Source organism: Glossina fuscipes, unplaced genomic scaffold (assembly GCF_014805625.2).
Source record: "Glossina fuscipes isolate IAEA_lab_2018 unplaced genomic scaffold, Yale_Gfus_2 0, whole genome shotgun sequence".
Classification (NCBI taxonomy): domain Eukaryota; kingdom Metazoa; phylum Arthropoda; class Insecta; order Diptera; family Glossinidae; genus Glossina; species Glossina fuscipes.
Window position 1 is genome coordinate 28,368,409 of NW_023998414.1, and position 22,165 is coordinate 28,390,573.

Sequence of the window (22,165 nt, forward strand, 5' to 3'; positions counted from 1 at the left end):
TTACTTAATCAAATGGTATATCTTAAATTGCTTTGAATAAATATTTATAAGTTTCATCTACAGAAAAAAAAGAACAATGTGCCTAATCTAACATTCCTGTCAAGTGGAAGATTAAATTTTTCATCAAGGGCTTTACTTGACGAGTAAATTTGTTCTTTTGCTAACTGGTTTAGGGGGAAAATACAATGCTTGCGTTATTGCTGTGTCCGTTGCGGACGAGCTGAAAAAATAAAACGGATTTTGTACCTTTATATGTAGATCATTATAAACCTTGCGTTGCGTTATGCGTGAATTTCGGCGTGCATCTTCGTGTACTTAAGAAAGCAAAATAAACATCAACTTATATTATTTGAATTTTTATTAAAATGAGAAGAAAACATTAAACTAAAGTGTATTGCTATTTATTTCTATGCGACAACAATTTTTTTTTTCTTGAAACAAAATACAATTAAGAAAATGAAAAAAAAATTGTTTTCAAAGAAATTTTTCACATCATCAACCTTAATGCGAGCAAACGCAATAGATGTGGTTTTGCTTTACATGCTACAAGCTATGTGCTTAAGTTTACGTGACGCACAACATATAACGCAAGCACTGTGTTGAGGTAATTTTTCGAATATATTGACATTGATGCGTATTTTCACGCACTTATTATTCCTGTGGTGGGTATAAGAACAAAAACATTTACCCAATTTTTTTATTCCTATTCCAATTGTATTGTGCAAATAAATTTTTCGAAAATGCTCCAATTAGTCCAAAGAGAGCACCAATCAGAAAGAGAACGTCTCGTGCAGCACATTACAATCCCTCATGCCGTACATATGTCAGTTTTCGCAACTTGACTAAATGAAAAAATTAGTCATCATAAGTCGGAGGACAGTACATTTTTCGGTTTTTGTTTTTTGGTTGCACAGGTAGAAAAGAGAAAAAAAACGGTGTTTCTTGGAAAAATTTATTACTTAAAATAAGCAAAACTACAAACAATAAACGATCGGTGATATATGTGAGTAAATTATTTTAATAAAAAAGAAAAATTTTTTAATCAAATATATACAGAAAAAAGTGAATAGTGACCGTAGCAGAAAAAAAAGGAAAAAAAAGAGCAACAAGAAGAAAAAAGAATATATAAAATCGAACATTTTAAATAAGAGGAAGCATAGGTCCCAAAGTAGATATTTTTACTGTTTATTGGTGAATGAGTGAGAAGGAATTTATTTATCCGTAAAGAAGCGTCTACGCAGCTGAGCTCTCCCTAAAAAAAAAAAAGAAAAAGTACAAATACAACTAACAACCAGGAGCAAGCAATAACAAGTGTGCGCTGTGAATTTTAATTAGAAACAGAAATATTTACTTAAATTTCATTATTGTAACACTGAATTATCTGAATTATTATTACATTTTATCTTTTATTCGTACGGTAAAGATTTACAAAGGCAGGAAATCACAAACGAGCCAAAGAGAAGCAATTGTTTACATAAAGAATTAAAGTAAACGTGTGTTTGAAAATTATTAATAAAAAGAAAAAGAAAGAAAACAAATGCACATTTCTTTTACTTTTTATTTAAATTCTTTAACGGGAACCATTCTGTGAGTATATGTGTATATAGAAAAAGCATATGTATGTATACATATATATGCATAATAAGTAGAAGTGTTTTAATTAAACTATTAATTCACAAAAATTTTCCCTCATTTAAGTACATATTAAAAAGTCATCAGAGGGGGATACATATATATATATATATATATATATATATATATATATATACATGTACGTATCTATATATATATATATGTATATTCAATTTTTATAACTCTAAAGATTATTGTATGGTAACAAAAAAGAAAAAGTGTGCGTTTGTGTATGTGTATGTGTGTGTGTGTTTAGGAAGGGGAGAGACCTGAGGGGAATCTATCAAAGAGGTAGATATCAAGATACGAGGAAAAACTGCGACGTCGACAGCGCTAAAAATAATCGACGGCGGAGATTTTGTGAGTATGAAGAAAAAGCAACAGCAGTCAGCGCACAATTGCTTCAATCGGTCAGGAGTCTTCTTCGGAGGGTCGTTTTATTTGAAACTTTCATAGCGTAGCATACAAAACAAGTGCGCGGTTTCATCTGTTTTAAAAATAATTGTTCCGATTTATATTCTCAGTATAATTTTGTATTACAAGCAACAAAAATCTAAATCCATTATTTCACTAAATGTTTATTTCGCGTAAACGAAAGATATATCTTGTAGTAAGTCTTATTTTTTCCTTCATAGAAATCAAAAAAAAAAATAAAAATATATTTTACCAACCAAACGAGTGCATGTGGATAAATCTCGGGGATATCGGTGTTTAATCAATGTGTGTGTGTGTGTGTGTCTGCTTGTGAGTGCGCGCAAGTTGTTTTTTTTTTTTTTTACTTTATTTATTTATTTTGTGTTTGCTTGCTTGTGCCTTCTTCCTACATATCTGTCAGACAGCTCGTTCGTTTAGGTTAAGAAGGTGTTGCAGGTAATTGTGCCAGTTTTTCCATTTATTTGGTTCTGTTCAAAATCAGCTGCTGTATTTCCATCGCCTACGTTTGGACACCCTCCTTTTCTATTATCTATCTTCCTTTCGCTCGCGCTCTCTCTCTGGCTCTCTCTTTTTGTCACTGCTTAACGTATGAAAAGAGCACAATGCGAGGCAGCACCCCAACATTCATCTCATCACGAAAGCCAACTCAATATTAGCAACAGTCGGCTCTTTTTCCATGTTGTTTTTCCTCGCGCGTTTATGTACTAAATAATTTTCTTCCCTTTTCACGAAATCATTGACCCATAAAATTAAGTCAACCTGTATGCAACATTGTGTGTATACATGAACATATACACACACAACAATCTATATATATATATATATATATATATATATATATATATGTATGTGTGTGTGTACGCATATGCATATATATATATGATTCCTTTGGATATATTTGCAATGTTTTTCTTCAGGCATCGCTCAAATGAATAATATTACCGTTATAATTTCTATTGGAGAAGGAAAAGAAATGATGGTAGATGCAGCGACAGCGAGAGAGAGAGAGAGAGGGAGAGAGAAAGAAAGGAAAAAGAACAATTAACACAGATTTTTCGTTATATTAGAGAAGAAATCGTTGAGATTACTATTCTCACCACCGCCAGCGGAACACATATTACGGAATACGGAAAGTGTAGCGTGGGTGTGACTAAAACTGATATATAGGTGATACTTCTATTATTCATCATTCTAAACAAATTAGCAGTAGACAGTAAATTTGCAAGAAAATTTCCTTATGTTATGTGTTCTCTCCCTTAATTAGTTTATTTCAACGCTCTATTGCATATTTTCAATTATTCATTAAAAGCGTCAACACAAAGACACAAAATGAGGGGATGTTGTGTAAACATGTATTAACTAACACACCTGTCACACTTTCTGTTTGCTTAACATTAAAAAGGTTTACATTATTATAATTGTTTCATTTCATTATATTGTAATATATGCGTGTATATATATGTGTGTGTGTGTGTAAATAATGTCTGCACACACCTACACCTACGTTACGCTTTTAATCACAAGGGACTTCTTAATATTAATTTTTTTTTTTTTTTTTTTTTTTTTTTTTTTTTTTTAGAATTAAATACGGTGCTCAACAGTTAACTAAAAATAAATTAAAAAAGCAATTAATAATATAATATCTGTCCAACACATACAAGTAATCAAACGAAATGCAAAATAAATACAATGCAAGCAAACAAAAATTCTTAAATATTATATTTCATTAGCATCACCGCAAATATCTGATGGATTGTCTGCCATCACTATCTATACATATACAAAATATATATATATGCATGTTACATGCATGCATATGCTGTCTTTTTACACTCATCACCGAAGAATGATAGGTATATTCATTTTGTCAAAATGTTCGCAACGCCCAGAAGGAAGCATCAAGGACCCCTTAAATATATATATTCTTGATCAGTATCAAATCGTAAATCGATTTAAGCATGTTCGTATGTCCGTCTGTTGTAAATATTCTTCTGGTCACAAAAATGAAGCTATCGCCTTCAATTTGGGCAGAAACATTGGAAATTCTTGCACGCGGGTTGTTAATGAAAATGGGCCAAATCGATCGAAGAACACGCCCACAACATCACGTAAACTGAGAAAACCTCTGTTTTTTAAATGGAATGAAAAATTGGTCTTTTGCACATTACTCATAAGCTAGAAGAGATAAATGTACGCAAAAAATTCGAGCGCATATTCTAGGGGCGATGCTGTAATACTCGAGCACAAAAATGGAAAAAATTGATCACGCCTACCCAATATTATAGTGTATAAAAATTTAATTATTTTTTCAATATCTTTACAATGCGTAGAAACAAGCTTCATAAACACCATATAGTATAGAAATTCTTGGCCAGTTTTAAATCTAAAACGCACCTAACATTTCAGCCTGTTCGTCTGTCTATCGATCTGTTTGCGCAACTTTGTAGTATTTGTGTTAAGCAACGTCTCGTCAGCGAAAGTAAAGAGATGCAAAAGAATTTGGAATTGAGCTAAACTTTTCAAAGGACACACCTACAACGCCCACATGCCTATGCGAAAACAATTTTTATTTTGAAAACAGAAGAAATCGACTGCACTCACTCCGTATTATAGAGAGCATGAGAATTTCGTGCTTTTGCTTCTTTTTTTGTCTTTTCTTGGGGTAAAAACAAACGGTGATGGGTATGAAAGATTCGGTTTCGATCGAATTCAATTTTCCCACTTGTTATCTATACAAAAACTTAAATACATACACGTATACGGGGTAATTAAATGAATGCATGCAAATAATTGCGACATCTTACCTCGGCCAACAGTTCAATGTGTGCAATAACAATTGTTCGAATAAACCCAAGTATTACAGGTGTTTGTAAAATAATATGAAAAAATTTTTGAAAATTGGCTCTTATTCAAGAAAGAAAAATATTAAAAGAAAAAAAAAAAAAAACAAAAAGAAAAGAGAAAAAAAAAAAGATGGAATGAAAAAAATATTATTAAAATTTGCTTAAAGTACAGATACATGCATAACCATCTACACTATATTAGCTTAAACGATACGAAGCAACGAAAGCTGCTTTCGAAAACGAACTTTAGATACCCGTCAACTCGTTCTGCTTTCGCATGATATGTATAAAGAACTTTATATAAAGTTTGTTAAATTAATTTATTCATCTTGATTAGTCTTTACCTTGTCGTCTAAGAATTTCCCCGTAGAGAAAAAACGCAGGTAAAAATTTAGAATTTAGAACCTTTTGCGTTCTTAATTGATTGTCATATATTATAAGACATTTATATCGAAACGCATTTTGTTTTATATAACTTTTAATGGGAGCAAAGAAGAAACATCCGGATGGACGGCTGAAAATCGTTCACAATCGGTAAATATGCAAATGTTTATAAGCGGAGGTAGTGGGATACGAAATGTTGTTTGATTGCAGAATTGCCTTAATTGCAGTATTCGCCGCACGAATTCGGACACGTATTGGGATCGATTGTTCGCTTTCTGTAAGAGAATCACGGCTACACGGAAATTTGTTTCGGTGAATAATAAACAAAGAAAAAAAGTAAAAAAGAACACAAATGCCAAGTATCGGGCTTCGGTGGAAGCTTCAAATAGACGAACAGATGTCTGCATCGAAATCTTCTTTAATTGAAAAATTTGCATTCTTATGATGGGTGCATACGTATAGTTTATAAAATCTTTCATGCACACTGCAAGTGGCATGACGAGCTGTGGGTGTGTTGTTTGATAAATTTAGTTCGCTATTAAACTTTGTCTGTTCAATATATTTATATGTAACGTTTCATTTTTTATAAATTTTTGGAATTTTAGTTGGGAATTAGATAGATGGACAGACAGAAAGTCTATGTACATTAGATATGCAATTCCCGATGCGATTGACAATTGTAGCATTCGCGGCAAATTTCAATTTTATTACGTCATTTTTTACGAATTCTATGAGAATTCTGATAATAAGTTCAATTCTTTTAAAATTTCAAGTTCAACGATTTCAAGGACTGACAGGATGCAGGATGTTCCTCTCTAACGAAAAGTGTTTCATATTATTTTTCGAAACTGAAAATCCTTTGTTTACAACGTACAGCGACTTTGGGTGGGCGTTACTTTTATTATTATCAATCCAATCCAATTTTTTTTCTTTTTCTTTGTTTTTCAAAAATATAAAATAATGTTCGAACTTAGCAAGTGGCTTGAAAAGTGTGATCGAAATTTTTCTTCGCCAGCAACAGCAATTTCTTCGTGCTTTAAGCACGACAATCCTGAACACATTGCACTTTCAAAAAGAGTTACCGGCGCACCTCTTCACCTAGAGAAATCGATTTCATCTTATGTGTCCGAAGGTAATATTAAAATAAAAAGTTCGAACGTCTTGCAGGTCATGTCATCTCATTGTTTATTTATTTGGGGACTTTTTTGCTCGGTTTTCCCGATACCAGATAAAAATAACATTTTCCAGCGAGTTACCCAGATAATTAAGGTTAAAGGTATGCATGTAGCTCGGACTAATGTTTATTTTGCAAAAAAACTTACAAAGTGATCGGCTTAAATTTATATAGTAGTGACGATGTAAGTAAGAAGTGAACATGTAAGACACATTTTACTTTGTTTTTTAATTCGAAAAAGCGAAGAGAGCTACAAAAACATCCAGAAGTATATGTGCTGTGTGTGGAACTAATGTTGTAGCAGAAAGCATTTGCCAAAATTGGTGAAATTTTCCGTGAACGCGTTACCGCATTCTGTTAGGCCAAATACGCTTGATGACGACCAACGTAAAGCTGATTGACACGCCGACATTCGTTGGCAGATGGCTGACAAACTTGTTTGGTGAAATATTATTCGCAATAAAATCGCAAGAAATTTTCCAATTACGCAATATACGTATATCAATATTGCGATTGACTGACATGAAAACTTCATATCCCCGAATTGTCGAAAGCTTATTTCCAACTACTCCTCTATTTAGATCTTCATGTTTCACTTATGCGCATTAATTGAACTGAGTATTAACACAAAAGATTCCATATACCGCAATTATATCCCGATAGATGAAAAGGAAAGGGAAATTGAAGCTATTGAGTTTGGACGACCCGTTAAAGTCCGTGAAAGATTCTCATTACAAACGCGAACGTCAATACAATAGCATACGATAGTTATGAGAAGTAAAATTTTTTTCTTTGCTCCGGAAAATGTTGCTCTTTCAATAAAATACGCCCCGACGGCTATTTCAGACGTCCTTACCTTCGCCTAAATAAAAATCCTAATATCTCTTGGCGTTATAATTCAATATCCATTCATTAAGTCATTTATGTCACTAACCCAAATACATATTTCGAATAATAAAGAAAGGACCTAGCGGCTAAAAATTACAATGGAAATGTCTGTACTTAACATAAATGAACTATCGTCAGCGGCCGTCGACGGTTTTCCTTTAAAATATGCCTAATTCGGCAGCTAGCGGATGATGACGGATTTTATTTTGAACGATGGAGTGTTAACCTATCCGGCGATTCGATCCAGTTCAGAAGAAAAACGACTATGTCTCTGCTCGGAATGGACTTGGCTTTGCCAATCGCTTAGTTGATCACATTCGAAGTATGTTAGCTAACTTATTCCCATTCCATTCCGTTCGTACGTATTACAAACTGCTTGCGAGGACGAAGTAAAATACACTTATCCTACTTTTAATATATAGGAATAACTTAGTATTATTATTATAAATTTAGCCAGAGAATAGATTCTAAGAATAAAGTCTTGAAAGCACTAGCATCTAAGGCGTTCGGCTTTATTAAAAACTCTACCGCACTTGAAATTTGAACCCACGACCAATGAAGTTGCTAGTCGAGATTCTTGCCTACTCGGCAAGTTAGTCGAATAACTTATGGAATAACTTATAACTATTTGTAAAATCAAAAGAAGTCCTGCAGTTTTGATTCCTACATAATTATTAAACCTTGAAATTCTTTTTAACGGGGCAGTGTTTCGATTTGTAATTTGCTTCGGTATCCCTGCACGTTTTAACCCTGCAAGCACTTGCTTCGGTATCCCTGTAAGAAATGCAGTTTTCAACCTTGCATCGGCATCTTTGTTAAGAATGCACTTTTTAACCTTGCAAGCACTTGCTTCGGTAGCCCTATTAGGATTGCACGATTTAACCTTGTAAGCACCTTCAGTCGTAAGGTTTTCCTTAAAGAAGTAGAATTCCATTGCAATGTTGAAAGGTCTACACAATACGTAAGAGGGGATTCCCCTTAAAAATCAGATCTAGGTATCGATGACTTTTATAATGCTCCTCCGTTCAATTTCCAAGATCTTCATGTAATTATTAAGTCAACATTTATTTTCCGTTTTAGTGATGACCACAGTTTACGCAAAATCTGTATAAATATCGGATAGGCCTTTCCCATTAGAGGGCCAATTTTCACAGCAGATTTTCGCTTGATTATTCTGCACACTGTAAAGAGTGACAATGCGATTTAACCAACGAAAACATTTAATATTTTCCTTGTTTTGTTTTTTTTTATTATTGATTTTGCGGGCTTTTGTGAAAAAAGGTTTTGATTGAAATGAAAAGTGAAAGCAAACCGATTCTCACACGCGCAGCAACCTGCTGCTAGTTGAAATAACGAACGATCGCTGTTTACAAAAATACGAACGAATCTATTGCACTTTTATTTTAGTAGGGTGATTAGAAGTTCAAATTATGCGAATGTTTGTCAAGTGATGTGTGCATTTGTACATCTGTATATGAAATCCGGCATATGACAGAAATCGATTTATTAGCGTTATTGTTATACCGAGAGAAAGTTTCATGTTTTTTTTTTTTTTTTTAATTGCATCCATTACCGAATCTGCTGAATATATTAACGTTTTTTGCAAATGCGTTGACTTTACTAAGTAAACGAGATGAAGCCTTTCAGTTAAATTATCGCATTTCAAAAATCGTTAATGTAAACTGTCCGCACGAGTTGATCAAGTTAAACGAAACACCCTTCTTAGTACGTATTAACGTGTATCTATGTTTGTTTGTACGTCTAACTAGGAATAATTTCAAACACATTTTTATTAGCCAATCGATCGGAAACCTTCTCATCATGCTCTTGTGAATGGTTTAATGGAAACACATTTCAATCGTACTCGTTAATCCTCTTTATGGTTACTATCCGTTTTCCACTTTTGCGAAAAGATAGGTGAAGCCACTCTAAAATTTGATCAGCAAGCTGACCTTTTCAATCTTGAACGTAGAACAAGTGCGGAAAAAATTTGAAAAAAATAACGGTTTGTGGATTTTTGCAGAGGTTTGCACGTAAACAATTGCATGAAATCACGAGATGGACAAAAGAAAACAACGAGAAGACACGAATGCATTGCGTGGAATAGGATAATTTATTGGGGAATCTGCTAACTGTCGAGCGGTCGGCTTGTGTTCATTACAATCTAAGCTGGACTTTTCATCTAAGTTTTCGCATTACACCACGTCGACAGTCGATGGTAACGAGATGACATTCAGCAAGACTACGACCAATCGATTCTGGAATAACGAGGTTCAAAAGTTTTTCAGGCAAGATTGATGCTAGGGTCGTTCAGTCGTAGCGTACAATTCAGAATGTTTTAATAGTTTAAAGAGGAGATTTTCTTTTTTTTTATATGTTCAACGTGGGTTCATGCTGTGGAGTCTTAAACTAACGTTGCTCGATTGCACAGGGTATGAGAAAATGCCACTCATCACCCTGGACATGATTAGTTGCAGGCTGTTATGTATACCTGTCCCTCCCTCTGCTCCATCGTTCAGTTTTAATGCAAATCGAGATCGATGAGATCTGACCAATCGCATAGTAAAGAAAAGCAGAAAAGAAAAATAAAGCCTCTGATCAGACTTACTTACATTCGAGAATGATCTAAAAGATAAGGTTTGATCGTGACATCGAAAACTAATAAGTGGAATTAGTGTGGTCATAGTGTTACGTTGCACACAGATCGGGTCACTAAAGAACGCGAGAATTTATGGCAAAGAATATGCCCACCACCAGCACCACTCGTGGTATCAGAAAAAAAAGTGAAAGCTCTAGCTAGATTTCGCCAGTACCCCACCCTAATTTCGTCCCGTTATTGTCTCATGAATTATCAAAGCCAGAGCTATTCAGTCTTTGTTTCCGAGCATGCTGCAAGACTAAAACGGTTCTATATGCATATACGCATGTTGAAAAGATCGTTTACAGAGTGAGGAAACTTTACTGCCTGAATAACGACGACTCTGATAGAGTAATTGACGCGCGCCCGTATTCTAACAAAATATTTTTTTGATTATTTTTACTTATAATGCATTAGTTTGAGATAGCGATGATGGATATCAAAAGTTTGTCCCAAAGTCGAGCGTAACTTTTTTGCTTACCTCTGTTAGTTTATAAACTTTCACTTTTTTGAGCGACGACACTTGTCTAATTGTTCATATCGTTAACTTAACATATCGCATGTATATAATAATGTATACAATAACTTTTCCCATGTACTCTCGAAAACATATATTCTTTAAAACTTTTTTGTAATTGGTATTCATTGTTGTTGCTGTTGTTGTTGCTGTTGTTGCTGGTGCTAGTGCTGGTGCTACTGACTTTTTTTATAGTTGGAAGTTGCCTTGTCTGGGTTCGTTTTAGTATGAAATTCTGTGACATAAGTATGCTGATGGAAGGGAACGGAAACATGTTCATATAAGTGCGTGTGTCAGTGTTTTTTTTTTTTTTTTTTTCCATATATTTTCTACTTTATTCATAATCATAAATACGTTGTGTGTGCAACGAAAGTCAAGGCATAGAAAATGAAGCAGATGGGCTGATTGCATACATACATATGCAGATATGTAAAAATGTTATTATTATTATTGTTGTTGTTGAGGTTAGTGTGACTGGCACCGCATGGATGAAGTCTTCGCCTTAACTTTGATATATTCATATAAATATTTAGATGTGTGTTTGTGTTTGTGTTTGTGTGTGTTTATGCGAGGGAAGAAAGCAATTAATTTTAATAATAATTAAGCATTTAATGAAGCAAACTGTTTGAGGTGATTATTAAAAGAACCTTGAAAAAGAAAGTCATTAAAATATGGAAAAATACTTACTATACTTAGGCTCAAACTTATCGATGACATTACATTACATTACGTGCGTACCTGTTCCTATTCCCCTGACTTTTAATTAAGTTCATAGTTTAATAATAGTTCTTTCACTTTTTTAAATGCAAGCAATCGCTCTATATAAGCTTTATATGCGCGTGAACGTTTACACTCTGTGAAATTGACCGATGATTATGAAGGTGACCTAATTTTTTTACTTTAAAAATATATTAAATGGTTGAAGTCACCGTTGTAAGCATCAACTAATTGCTTATAAACATACACACATATTTATTATATATATTACATACAAATAGTGTTGCTATTACATTATAACCTTACTATAGGCAGCATACACAATTACTAATAGCATACGTGATAAGGAAAAATTCTCCTTCCCACGGAGAGATTTACGTTAACGTTAAGCGAATCTTAGATGCATTAAGTCAGATTTTCACAAATACTCTTAAGAGAATAAAAGCGAAAAAACTCAGGCAACTTTAGAATGGCAATTGTGCTTTCAACACAACAATCAGCCTAAGGCGTACAAGACCCTACTCAGTAATCGCTGATTCAAATTTCACGTGCGCTAGACTTTACTTTGATTGTAGCTACAGCGAGTGATTCATTTTCCGTCTATTTCTCTATCTCTATCTCTTTCTCTTTTCTTACTTCTTTCTGTGGGGAAATCATTCCCTTATCCCGTATTAATTTTAATAAAACTTCAAGAAACGGAGCACTAGTAGCAACGAAGGCCAAAGCCCCGTCCGAGGTAAAATTTACATGTTTTCTATACACATCTATTGAAAATGCGAATATATTATAAACACACATGCTACACGTACTATTGTGCATTATCTATGTGCAACTATGCAGATGTGAGAGTTATGTGAAGCTTAGAACATTGCCGTCATACAAGAAATTGAATAGTGTAAGTACAAGATTTTTGCTTGGCGATTTAAGAAGAGGTGGCTGCCGATGACCGCCAAACACGTTCAGAGGCTTATGATTATGTTGTTCCATCATATCTCCATTTGCCGATTTTGGTTGCAACAGTGTAAAATTGGCGACACCAATTGCCTGAAAATGTCATTTTTACAACAGCTGTACAGTGTACACTGTTGCAGCTCGAAAGCGAAGTTCGCCCACACCCAGCGTACTGCCCAGATATGGCGCCGCCTAATTACCACTTGCTCAGATCGATAAAGTACGACTTGGCTGGCATGCAGGTTCGCAAAGTTGGGGAAGAAGTACAAAGATGGGTCGGTGGATGGATCACTCTTAAATCAATATAAGTTCTTTCGACACGATATCGCCGTGTTGTCAAAAGTATTGGAAAATTTGGTACAAAATGATGGAAACTATTTTGATTTATTTATTTTGTACCAATTTTCAACAATAAATGCCTTTTTCAAGTGAAACAGTGATCAAAATTCTTGCAAATACCTAATATTTCTAAGCGTTTTCAAAAATTTCATATAACAAATTGAATGCATTCGTTACGGTGGGTCTGTAGAAAGTCGAAATGACTTAAGCAAAATGGAAAACGCAACTAATTTCTTATATCAATCAGAATCGGTGTTCTAACGGTGTCAGAGACAACGCGAGGTCAATATGTTTTCGTAAAATATCCAAACTTGAATTCATTTAATCAGATATATATATATATATATATACATATATATGTAGACTAGCAGTTAGTATGCACGTTACTTTACAACGTATCGCCAAAATTGTATAACAATATAGTTTTTCAATATTTCGAATATATCGAGGACTTATAGATGTGCATACCGTACATATTAGCTTGTGATCATTTTTAAACAATAAATGTCTTTAAACAGAATCAGAATATTTCATTTAAAGAATTTAGAAAATCCTATTAAAATATTAGGTCGAATCATAAGTTACTTCCGATGCTGGTAGATAGAGTCTATTGTTCGTATTGTCACCAACAATAAGTCACCGAAATAAACGAGTTTTTGTTTTCACCATTCACTCGAACTGTTTTATATGGTGCGTGGTACATGTCAAGAAAAAAGTTGTATATTCAACAAGTAATGCTTTGCGAATTCAAACAAGGCAATAGCGCTAAGGCGAAGACAGCTGAAAAAATGTGTAGCGTACACGGTGAACTGGAATTGATAATTGATTTGGGTTAGTTAGAAATTGGTTTGTGAAATTCCGTTCTGAAGGTGTAACCTTAAAAGGCGGCGGGTTGTCCCTCCGACTTTGACTTCAACTTTTTATAGGCAATCCTGGAGCAAAATCCACCCCAAACAAAAAAGGTTGAGTACCTTACAATGAACTATTAATTTAATATAATTTTGTTATTTAATGAAGTTACTTATAACTCGCCCTAATATAATGATAAGCATCATCACAATATTTATGCAAATCGACTTTCTATGTTCTATGTTATATGTAAAATCTTTAATAAATTATGTTATGGTTTATGGTTTATGCTTTGTGAAATAAAAAGATTTTAACAAGGACTGATTAAATTGCATTCATTACAGGTCACTGTGACGTACTCTTAAATATACTGTATTATTATTGGTAAGAAGAAGAAGAAGAAGAAAAAGAAGAACAATTAAGTAAGTAAAGGAGCTCAAAGGGCAGTAAATAGATTCAACTATTCGGTCGTTTTTATAACGGGGTGATAAGACGGAAACGCCTTAAATCACATCGCCACCAATTAATCCACCACACGTACGCAAGCATACCCTATATATTATTAGATATTAAAAGCAAAGTAAAAACAAATCAAGGAAGAAAGAAAATAGCTCAAGTTGTAGCCAAATTATATAAAGAAACAACAAGTTGAGAGCAATAAAGAATTAAGAAGAAGAATAAGAAGAAGAAAACGAAATTAAATTTCCTTATACGTTCGACGTTAGAGAGATTATAGAGGGAAAATTCATTATATATATATATATATCAAGAATAATTGAAACAAAATAAAAGAGATTATTATGTCTTCGTCGGCAACACAACAGCATCCACCAAGTCAAAATCAAAAGTCTCCGCACCATCAGGGATCGGCGACAACTAATAATAATAACGGTACACATGACAAGTCAGCAACCGCTAACAAAACAGGCACTGCTACTGGCAGTGCAGGTGGTGGCGGCGGTGGAGGCGGGACTAATGCTCATCAAAGTCCCACCAAGAAACCACCTTTAAATACCAAAGAGCGCGTCATCGATAGTGTACCCTTTCCGCCGGCACGTAAATTAACAGTAAACGATGTATTTGATGCGCGCACTGGTAAACCGCATCATGATGTACTTAAACAGCATTTTATATTGGAGGGTCGTATAGAGGAAGCAGCTGCCTTGCGTATTATACATGAGGGTGCAGCACTATTACGTCAGGAGAAAACTATGATCGATATCGAAGCCCCGGTCACCGTATGCGGTGATATACACGGTCAGTTTTATGATTTGATGAAACTTTTTGAAATCGGTGGCTCACCGGCCAGCACGAAATATCTATTTTTGGGTGATTACGTGGATCGGGGCTATTTTAGCATTGAATGCGTTTTATATCTTTGGTCGCTGAAGATTACTTATCCAAATACATTATTTTTATTGCGCGGCAATCATGAGTGTCGCCATCTAACGGAGTATTTTACGTTTAAGCAAGAGTGCAAAATTAAGTACTCGGAACGCGTTTATGATGCCTGTATGGATGCATTCGATTGCTTGCCGCTGGCGGCTCTAATGAATCAGCAATTTCTATGTGTACATGGTGGATTATCGCCTGAGGTGCATGAATTGGAAGATATAAGGCGTTTAGATCGTTTCAAAGAACCGCCCGCATTTGGGCCAATGTGCGATTTGTTATGGTCGGATCCGCTAGAAGATTTCGGTAATGAGAAAAATTCGGACTTTTATACGCACAATTCGGTGCGCGGGTGTTCGTACTTTTACAGTTACGCGGCTTGTTGCGATTTCCTGCAGAACAACAATCTGCTTTCCATAATAAGGGCTCACGAGGCGCAGGACGCCGGCTATCGTATGTACCGCAAAAGCCAAACCACCGGCTTCCCTTCATTGATAACGATATTTTCGGCACCCAACTATTTAGATGTGTATAATAATAAGGCGGCCGTGCTCAAATATGAGAACAATGTCATGAATATACGTCAGTTTAATTGTTCACCTCATCCGTATTGGCTTCCCAATTTTATGGATGTGTTCACCTGGTCATTACCGTTTGTGGGCGAGAAAGTTACGGAAATGTTAGTTAATGTCTTGAACATATGCTCAGACGATGAACTTATGACCGAAGAAAACGAGGAGCCAGGCTCTGATGATGAGGCGGCTTTGCGTAAGGAAGTTATACGCAATAAGATACGAGCCATTGGCAAAATGGCACGTGTCTTCTCAGTATTGCGCGAGGAATCCGAATCAGTGCTACAGCTCAAAGGTCTCACACCTACCGGGGCGTTACCTTTGGGTGCGCTATCCGGCGGCAAACAATCCTTGAAAAATGCCATGCAAGGCTTTTCGCCAAATCATAAGATCACCTCATTTGCCGAGGCCAAAGGTTTGGATGCGGTCAATGAACGTATGCCACCGAGACGAGATGCCACACCCTCACCCTCCGAGGAGGATCAAAAGTCATTGTCACAGGCAGCAGCTGCCACGGCCAATGCCAACGCCAATGCAAATGCCAATGCAAATGCAATCAATGGATAATTCTAAGTCAATAAATATCTTACTATACGGTTAACAAGTACATTTTGTTAGTTTACGATTTAAAAGCAAACTGAATGCCAGAGCAAAACCAAAAAAAGAAAAGAAAAACAAAAAAAAAAAAAAAAAAAAAAAAAACAAGAAATCCTTTAACGTTTACTTTAAAACTTTTTAAGCACATCCTTGTTATGTATTTATATTCTTTCTTTTCTATTGTTTTAAATTACAAAAATCATTAAGCTTTTTATGGGTGAATGGTCGGATGAGTATGATTGTGTATGCGATGTATGGATGAAAAACAAAAACACAATCAAAATTTAAACAAAAAGAAAAGAAAACAACCAAAATTGTTTTATAAACCCTTGAGGCTCATGTTGCTGTTTGATTAAGTTTCCTATCAGTTTAAGTTGAACTAAACTAAAAATCCAAACAAAAAAAAAAAAAAACAAATCTATTTTCTATGAAAAAAAAAAGAAAAAAAACGTAATAAGTAAAAAGTAAAAAAGCGATTTATATAAGCAGCGAAACGAATGGGTTTTTCTTTAAAACTAGTGAATAATGATAAAAGAAAAATTAATTACTTTTAAAAATAAATACTTAAACATTAAATGCAATCGAAGTAAATTGAATTAAAAAAAAAAAAAAAAAAAAAAAAAAAAAAAAAAAAAAAAATAATGAAGAAAGAGAAAAACAAAACACGTTAATACTTTAAAAGAAAACCAAATCTACAAATTTTTCATAAATCTGAAAACCAATCTTTTAATAGTAATAAAAAAAAAAAAAAAGAGAAAAGAAAAAAAAAATAATAAAAGAAAACTAGTTAGCTTTATAAATTGATCTATAAATCTAAAAAGTAAACATTGTAACCTTTTTAAAGCTCCTGTACCTATCTTGTACCTATCGTTCTATTCGTCTTTCTCTTCTTCTATCACGATTTTCATACTTTTCTACTTAAGTACAATACAGTTCCTGTATTGCAATATATATATATATATATATATATATATATATTGTTATGCTTTCCCTTCGAAACTCCTTAATATCATATTCATTGCATCAGAAAATCTTGTTTTACCTACAAATGGATTGTTAATTAATTATGCAAAAAAAAAGAAATCTCTCTCTCTCTCTCTCTCTCTCTCTCTCTCTCTCTCTCTCTCTCTCTCTCTCTCTCTCTCTCTTAATTCTATCTAACTTGTCACCCATTCCATGTTTGCTACTTATTTTATGTGAACTCTTTTTTTTTTTTTTGCCTTCCCCTACAGAAACGAAATAATTGAAAGCCTTAATCGGGCGTATGCACGTTAAACTTCATCTTGGTGATCATTTCTGTCTTTTATGTGCCATCATTTTAATTATGATATATAGTTTTTATTCAATATAAATTAATTAAAAAAATAAATAAATTAAAAAAAATTCCAAAAGAAATGAAAAAACAAATAAACAAACAAAACAAAAACCGATAAACCAGAGATTACTTAAATATACATAAATTAAAAAGTAACGAATAAACAAACATTAAAGCAAGCTTTCCTTTTGAATAACGTTTTCAATTACGTATATCTTTCTCTATTCAACTAAAATGAATCTCTCTTTTTAAATTGAAAATTTATTTCATAAACAAACGGCTTGACTGTATTCTTTATTAATATTTTGCTGACTTTTTTTTTTTTTTTTTTTTTTTTCTTTCTTTCTTTCTTTTTTGTATTATTTCATTTCATATTTATAACTGTTAATCTTCAATTTATTAAATGAATACTTTAAAATAAAAAATTGTTTTAATTTCAACATGAATAACTTGTTTTTATTTTCGATTAAAAAAATGTCATTTTCTTTCAATTCTTTTTTCAATTTCAATTATATATTTATATATACGTACACACGTATATAATAAATAAATAAAAACCAAAACAAATAATAACAAAGAAAAAATAAAAAATAAAAACAACAACACATTTAATTGATGATAACATAAAGTTTCTTAGTAATAACTTGATTCTGCCCAATTAAGCCACCTTTTATTTGGCTAAGACTTGACAAAACCAAAAATCAAAGTGTTAACCTAATACATATATAAGCATAATGCTAATTATAGACAACGGGCAGTCATACATACGACTGCCACCGTCTGTGTGTTAATGAAGTATGACAACTGATCGTTTCAGTTTCATTTACGCTTACATAGGCGTAGGCTATGTTATTTTTCTCTCTTATTAAACCAATAAGTACATAATCGAATCATCCACTTTATTAAGATTCGATGTATTCATGAACACCTTACGTTTTTGTTATCGAATTATATATAAATAAAATTTATAATTCGGTTCGAGTTACCTTTACATGACTTACACGACTTACATGACTTACTCACGTAAGCGAGGTGAACTTAGCTTTTTTGTCACACTTTATACGCAAAAATGTTCGCCCAATATATTTGCCTAACACGCCTATTTTATGTTGTATGCCAAAGTCCATACATACCTCAATGCTTAATGCCTCATTCGATCGAATGATCCGTTGCATCCGTCGTTTCCATTTCACCTATGAAAAAGTAAACTTGTTTTCCATAATTAATTAGTATTTGAAATTTTTAATTTGAAATTATTTCCAATTTTTTTGTTTTTTATATTAAACGGCATGCATTTTTTCTCTACAAAAATTAACGAAACTTGCTTATGTTGCAATAAAATTACTCTTAATCGAATCGAATAGCCTCGTCCTGTTAGGAGAATGCCTGCACATGTTAAAATAGGCATTAGAACACAACTGTGATCTTAAAGTGTTAGTGCAGAGGTTTTCATATCAAATATATTCTATCTCTGGCTCGGGGAAAAGAGATATTCCTCTCCTAGCGAATAGCGAGAAAAGTCGGACGGAGATAATCTTCAGTTCAATTAAAATATTCGAAAAAGATGCGACAACTGCTTAGCGTACTACTAGCGTTCATAAGGATTCCGTTCATCCCTATGCTAAGTGCTTACCTTGATATTGGGCGAGCGAGAGAACGCGAACATCTTTCATTTATTTTAGAGATTTTAAATGAAACTTCTTCCTCACAAGCGTTGAACATGCATATCATCTATGCATATATCTCCGCATATATATATATATATATAAGAAAAACGAAGAGAGAAGCACGAAAGCTTTATTCCATTTCTTACAGATATGTACTTATCCTAAAGAGATTTGACACATCCCTGTCAAATATTTATATGTGCATTGCTTTTTTTTTTTTTTTTTTTGAATATTAGCTTGTAAAACGAATTTTTTTGCTTTTTTGTATTTGTGTGTGTGTTTCAAAAATTACATATCCTCAATTCATCTTCTATAAGAAAAAAAAAAAAAAAACTCATTCCATATGTAACTCAAAGAAAATAATTCAATTTAATATTAACTCGTATTGTTAAACCATAGTATTATGTAATTAATACGGTATTGTCTTATTATTATTATTATTATTATTATTATTATTATCATCAATTGCGTGGGTGAACCGTATAGCGACCTAGTAGATTTATTGTACTCGCTTATGCCCTTAGCCCGCCACTTTCCAGGATTAGGAGCACCCTACCGTGTGCGGCATTTTAAAATGCTCGCCAAACACATAGTGTCTAATTCTGCAGATGATCTCACATTCATATTGAATATGATGGGATGTCTCTCTCGCCCCTTGCCAGAATCTATATGAATCGGTATCGGACATAACCATGTTTTTCGCTTAGAAAGCATATTTTTGACTTTCTTCATGCCCCAAGCGATCCACCATCATGGTTGCACTTGTAGGATATCGCACATCCCTGCTCTTTTCAGTCCAAATTAAACCTTTTTCTCATCACTAGATATAATAATTTTGAATATTTCCTACCGAAATTTGTACTTGCCGGCAAACGCAAGATGGACATTTTTATGGCACTGGCTTAAGTGCGGTCTGGCCATGGTGTGAAGTCGCTGCACACGCCATCACGTTACGTTAAATTTTTAGGCCTAATTCTACCTTTATTTCCCCACAATTCATAGTCTCATAAAGTTGTTATATGTCGAATACGATTGTAATACGTACACTGCGCCTAATGCGACCATAGTTCGCAGGATCTCTTAACTTATCCGTAATTGCTATGCCCACTTTGCTTTCATACCAGCAAGTCTCATTTCTTCAATTTTCCCGCACTCCTCGTCCGATAGTTGATTTCAGAAACAAAATGATTAATACAATTTTCGCCTAAAATATATTGAACCTGCAGTGAGGAGATATTTTCTTGTCAAACACAAAATAAAACCGAAAAAATGCATTATTCACTATTCAGCGGCAAAAACTTATATAATTAATTTCTATACAATTTACAAGCTTACTACGATAATCTCAGGACCAGAGGTAAAGACGGAAGCACGTATACGTAAATATATATTGTCAATCCGAAAGCAATTTATCATTAATTTTTAAAATCATATTTGCATATATAATTATTTGTCAGAGAGATTTGATGTCCTTTAAATATATTCAAAACTTATAGCATATGTATGTGTATTGATACTAAAAAAATAAAAAAAAAAAAACTTTAATATTTATTAAATAGAAAATGACTTTATCTTAATTCTTGCAATAATTCCCTTTCAATGTTTTTTCATATAAATGACTTGCACCATTTTGACTAATTGACTTAATTGGCAGTGGCGCGTGCGGGACAAAATGATATGTACCGATGAATTTTAAATTGCTGAAGGCTTAGTACTTTTGGCGATCAAAATTGTTGTTGAAAATTTAACAGATATATATGCTAATCGCGTACACATATTGTTTCAAAATTTTTTCCTATTTTATAACATATTCATTGTTTAGGCAGTGACGTGAACATGGTTTTACGTATTGTAAATAAAATGAGTAGACGTTGGGCGGGTTGTACAAACGGTAGGCAGTTAATTACTTATACTCACCGCTTCAGTTACCCGCTTAGTCTTCTAGTTATGTTGATGCTTTTATTAAAGTAAAATTTAAATATTGGTTTTTTTACTTAACTTAATTATTTTTTAATTGAAATTTGACCTTTCTTGAATTACAAACATGACGTAGCGACGTACTCAATTTTCAGCTTCTTATTTATCAATTTTTTATGTTTTCCGAGTTCCATTGATGCTTGAAAAATATCGTAAAGCGTACGTTCGATACGTTATAAAGAAAAACGATTAGTAAATCTAATTTGTAACTAATGACGAGTATAATTATTATTTATTTATTTTTTGTTTTTTCTTTTTCTAAAGGTTGTGAAATATAATTCACTAGAAACAAAAAAAAAAAAAAAAAATGGTAGAAGCTCTTTCCAGAAAAATTCTTAACAGATAACGTTTAGTGAAAGAACATTTCTAACAAAAAAAGAGGAAAACTTTTTTTTTTTTTCTTTTAACAGAACATAAAGCAACAAAAACCTGTTTATTTAATAAAAAAAAAAATAATAAAAAAAATAAAAAAATAAAAATACCTTTGCACTAAAAAATTCAAACAAAACGAGAAAAACGCCAAAAATACAAGTAAGAGAAAAAGAAAAAAAACCACATAAATATTTGAACACCAACAAACAAAGCAAACAATTATATTAAAAAAATATTTCAAATATTTAGATATTATAATTATTGCTTGCATTAATCACAATCACAAGGAAAGGAACAACAACTACAACAACAAAACACCATTCAAAGCAGCAGTTAGACTAACGACAACAATATGAGAAATACTTTCAAATATATACAATAATTAAAAAAAAGAAGAAAAAAAAAAAACAGAAAACAGAAAACAGAAATTTAAAAAAGCATTGCAATATTTAAATTATATGAATTTTGCCCCTCATAAAAAAGAAAATTAAAAAAATTACCTTCTTTTTCTGATTTTTAGTATTTGAAAATATGTATATTAATATATATATATATATATTTATATACGTATATGTATGTATATGTACATACATAAATATGTATATTAAAAATTAAACCCATATATAGTATTAAAATATATTGCAATCATCCATATACATATAAACAAAAAAAAAAAAGAAGAAAATTCAAACGTATAAATATAATCAATACTTTTTTCCAATTCATAAACTAATTACAAATAATTTTTCTTCACAAATTCGTTAAGACGTAAAATTATTTGAAATAAAAAAAGTAAAACAATTATATAAAAATATAAAAAATTTTCAAATCACCTGTAAGGTCATGATACGACATACGTTCATACATTCAACTTAATATATTACATATTTATATAAAAAAGTAAAC

At 32.8% G+C, this 22,165-nt stretch overlaps 1 protein-coding gene across 8 annotated transcripts; it reads left to right on the forward strand.

The window, feature by feature from the left end:
• Positions 1-789: 789 nt before the first annotated feature.
• LOC119639439 (serine/threonine-protein phosphatase 2B catalytic subunit 3) lies at positions 790-16,041 on the forward strand. 8 transcript variants are annotated; one of them, XM_038036863.1, is made up of 4 exons: positions 5,300-5,444; positions 5,505-5,606; positions 6,269-6,426; positions 13,712-16,041. In XM_038036863.1, the coding sequence occupies exon 4, from the start codon at positions 14,168-14,170 to the stop codon at positions 15,896-15,898; it is 1,731 nt and encodes a 576-aa protein (XP_037892791.1). In that variant the 5' UTR covers positions 5,300-5,444; positions 5,505-5,606; positions 6,269-6,426; positions 13,712-14,167; the 3' UTR covers positions 15,899-16,041. The 8 variants fall into 8 exon arrangements, with proteins under 8 accessions (XP_037892773.1, XP_037892765.1, XP_037892783.1 ...); XM_038036845.1 differs by lacking the exons at positions 5,300-5,444; positions 5,505-5,606; positions 6,269-6,426 and adding exons at positions 790-1,003; positions 1,424-1,587; XM_038036823.1 differs by having other exon boundaries at positions 5,300-5,606.
• Positions 16,042-22,165: the final 6,124 nt, after the last annotated feature.

What these genes read in the sequence shown, in the direction of transcription:
- LOC119639439 (XM_038036845.1), top strand. Translation starts at nt 14,168, where the DNA reads ATGTCTTCGTCGGCAACACAACAGCATCCACCAAGTCAAAATCAAAAG.